The sequence below is a fragment of the Limulus polyphemus genome, unplaced genomic scaffold, assembly GCF_000517525.1.
Source record: "Limulus polyphemus unplaced genomic scaffold, Limulus_polyphemus-2.1.2 Scaffold9858, whole genome shotgun sequence".
NCBI classification, from domain to species: domain Eukaryota; kingdom Metazoa; phylum Arthropoda; class Merostomata; order Xiphosura; family Limulidae; genus Limulus; species Limulus polyphemus.
In genome coordinates, this window is record NW_013675468.1 from 326 (window position 1) to 3,264 (window position 2,939).

The window sequence follows — 2,939 nt, forward strand, 5'->3', positions numbered from 1 at the left end:
TTACATGATTGATACACCCACTCCTCTATGCTCCATTCCCATAGTTTAAAATGAATATCCATGCCTAAAATTGCATTGGTTAATGGCAGCCCCGATTCTCAGATAAACAACAGTTACGCACCAACAACTGCTGACCTAAAAGTATTATTTTTGATTTCACATAGAAATGTAAATCCAGAAATAAGACGTTTCAGAGGTGATATAGAATTACATTTGAGCTGCAGCATTTTATACAATCTCAAGTTTTAAAACACTATCAATGACGGAAAACTTGTACGACAAAATAATTCGCATTCACGTGCACTTGGAAAGTCGGTCATAAACATAGCATAAATTTTCTCCTATTTTATAAATGCTCAATGCCAATTTGTATTGGTCTGTTTGGTCTATTTTCAAATGTGCCATACAAGTAATTTTGATAAGAAATCACCAGCAAAATAAACAGATTTGCATAAAATATTCCATTAAACATTAAGACGGACAGCAATGATTGGTATCTACTTACGAAATGTATGTGTTACAGTAAACTTGCAGTAATGAGTGGTTACCTACCTTTACAATATCTATATAACTGTAAACTTACAGCAATGAATAGTTCCTACCTTTACAGTGCCTGTGTAGCACATCTAGGGTTGCTATGAAAAATTCATGAGCATCTTGCTGCTCATACCCAGCCAGGTGTCGAGCATGTGTCCACACAAGGTGAAGGAGTCGATAAGGAATGTGAGGAGTACTTTTTCCCGAGTAGAACTATAAAAACCCAGGTTCGTGTCAATTAATATCTGAGACAATTGCATCTACTTAACTTTATGATTAATTAATTAACCCTCTCGCCACAGCCATCCTTTACTGCACGTCACAAGGTTTTAGTGACTTACATTCAAATTTTAATTAAACTACTATTTGTTTATGTTATACCAATTAGTATAGCATAAAATCATAACTAATAATACATATTTTAATAGTATATATGTTAAGTTCTTAATTTTACAAGGCAATATTTTTAAAAATCCTGAATTTCCCCTAGTGTGAGAAATGTGACATTTTCTCTAGGTAACCCTTCTTATCTATTCTATTCACGTAAATTACTCACTATTAAATCATCGTTGCTCAAACAAAACATAACTTTTAAAGCCTTCAATCTTGTTTGGTTACTGAGCCATCAAGTAGAAAATCAGACCCCTCTGGCCACACCCACCTGTCACATCCTCTCTTTCAGGATTTATTAATAGTTCTCTCTTACACCTAATTATGTATTAACTATAACCAATAGAAAGTCAAGGTTTTCATCTATCAAATTACGTATTATATTATGTTATTTTCTGAACAGAGAAGTGTCAGTTCTTCAGAAGCTTTGTTCGCAAGGGAAAGATAACGATGAATTTGTAACAGTGTTTGTCGCATAGTTAGAAAACCAGAAAAATTGTGATAGTTAGGGGAAATTGTCTGCTTTTTGTATGTTATTATTCTATGTTTTTTGGTTCATGATTTAATTAAATAACAATTATTTAGTACATTACTACCATTAGTGTTAAAAAAGTAGGGTAAAGTGTCATCAACAGCAAAAAAAGACCAGGGTAAGTACTTTATTTGTTATTTTTCATGCATTTTCTTTATTTATTATTATAAAAGTAACTAAAATGTAAAAATAGGGATCTCTTTAGGTTAGTAAGGTTAGATTAGGTAACATAAATAATAATATAATAAAAATGTTTCACAAGACACGCACACGAGTAGTTTAGAATAGCTCATGGGTAACGCAATTCAATAGCATACTGTGAGCTCCACATTCCCCAAGTGAATTACAACTTATAATGGAGGAATATTAGTTAGATATGGTTCAAATAATAAAATTTAAGTAAAAACTGATGTATACTGTTACAAGTTTAAAGCTACTTAGGATAAACAAATGTAGTTTCATGTTAGAATTTGAAGTCATTCTAAAAAGAAAAATTATAATTTAGATTTATTTCGAGTTTTTTTTTGGTTGATTATGAGGTTGGTCATTTAGGGTAGAGAAAATAACATATAAGATACAAAGTTTTACTGAAACAAACATTTGAAATGTATCTAGGAGATTTTAGAGATTATGCAAATGAAATTTGAGATTTTTGAGATGAAGAAAAGTATTTTTAATCTTAACATGAAAAAATCACTTTGCATGCGGACTGGTAAAAAAAATACTTGATATATTCATAGACAAATTTTTTTTTTAATTTATTAAAAATACTTCACTAAAAAATATGATATTTTTGTATGTGAAAGACTTATAATGTTTACTGAAAGACTGCCAAATTTTGTGAAGATATACAAACTGTTAGGTTGTCAAGAAATTAATGTCGCATTAAAAAAAGTACATCACAAATAATAGTTAAACGAACCGCCTAAACGTCACGTTACTGTGGCATATATAATGTGTAAAGTTTAGTATACTCTAATCTCTTATAGTGATGGCACACGAAGAGACACACATTCGGCATGTGATGCTGTTTGAATACAAGAAGGGAAACAACGCCTCTGTAGCCACAAATAATATCAAAGAAGTTTATGGAAATGTTTTGAATGTTCGTAAATGTCAACGATGGTTCAGCAAATTTCTTTCAGGTGACTTTAGCCTTAAAAACTGTGATGGCAGGGATCGAAATATTGAAATTGATATTGATGTTCTGAAGATGCTTGCTGAGTAACTCAAAGCAACACACTCATGAAATGGACCTGAAATTGCATGTGTATCATGAAATAATATGTAAACATCTAAGGAATATGGGAAAACTCCATACAGAAGGTGTTTGGGTGCCTCACGAACTCTCCGATGATCATCGTTTCCAACATGTGAACGTTGCTTCGTTTTTTTCTGGTGCGTAATGCGCGTGAACCATTTTTGTACAGAGTTGTCACTGGTGATGATAAATGGATTCTCTATGTGAATATTAAATGCC

At 31.8% G+C, this 2,939-nt stretch overlaps 1 protein-coding gene across 1 annotated transcript in view; it reads right to left on the bottom strand.

Annotated features, from left to right (window-relative positions):
• Positions 1-583: 583 nt before the first annotated feature.
• LOC106476123 (ubiquitin carboxyl-terminal hydrolase 22-B-like) overlaps positions 584-2,939 on the bottom strand; it is a gene marked incomplete at its 3' end in the record, with an annotated part of 19,871 nt that continues 17,515 nt past the window's right edge. Inside the window, exon 5 of the mRNA XM_013936793.2 lies at positions 584-750. Coding sequence (XP_013792247.2) covers positions 584-750 — 167 coding nt within the window. The remainder of the gene's footprint in view (positions 751-2,939) is intronic.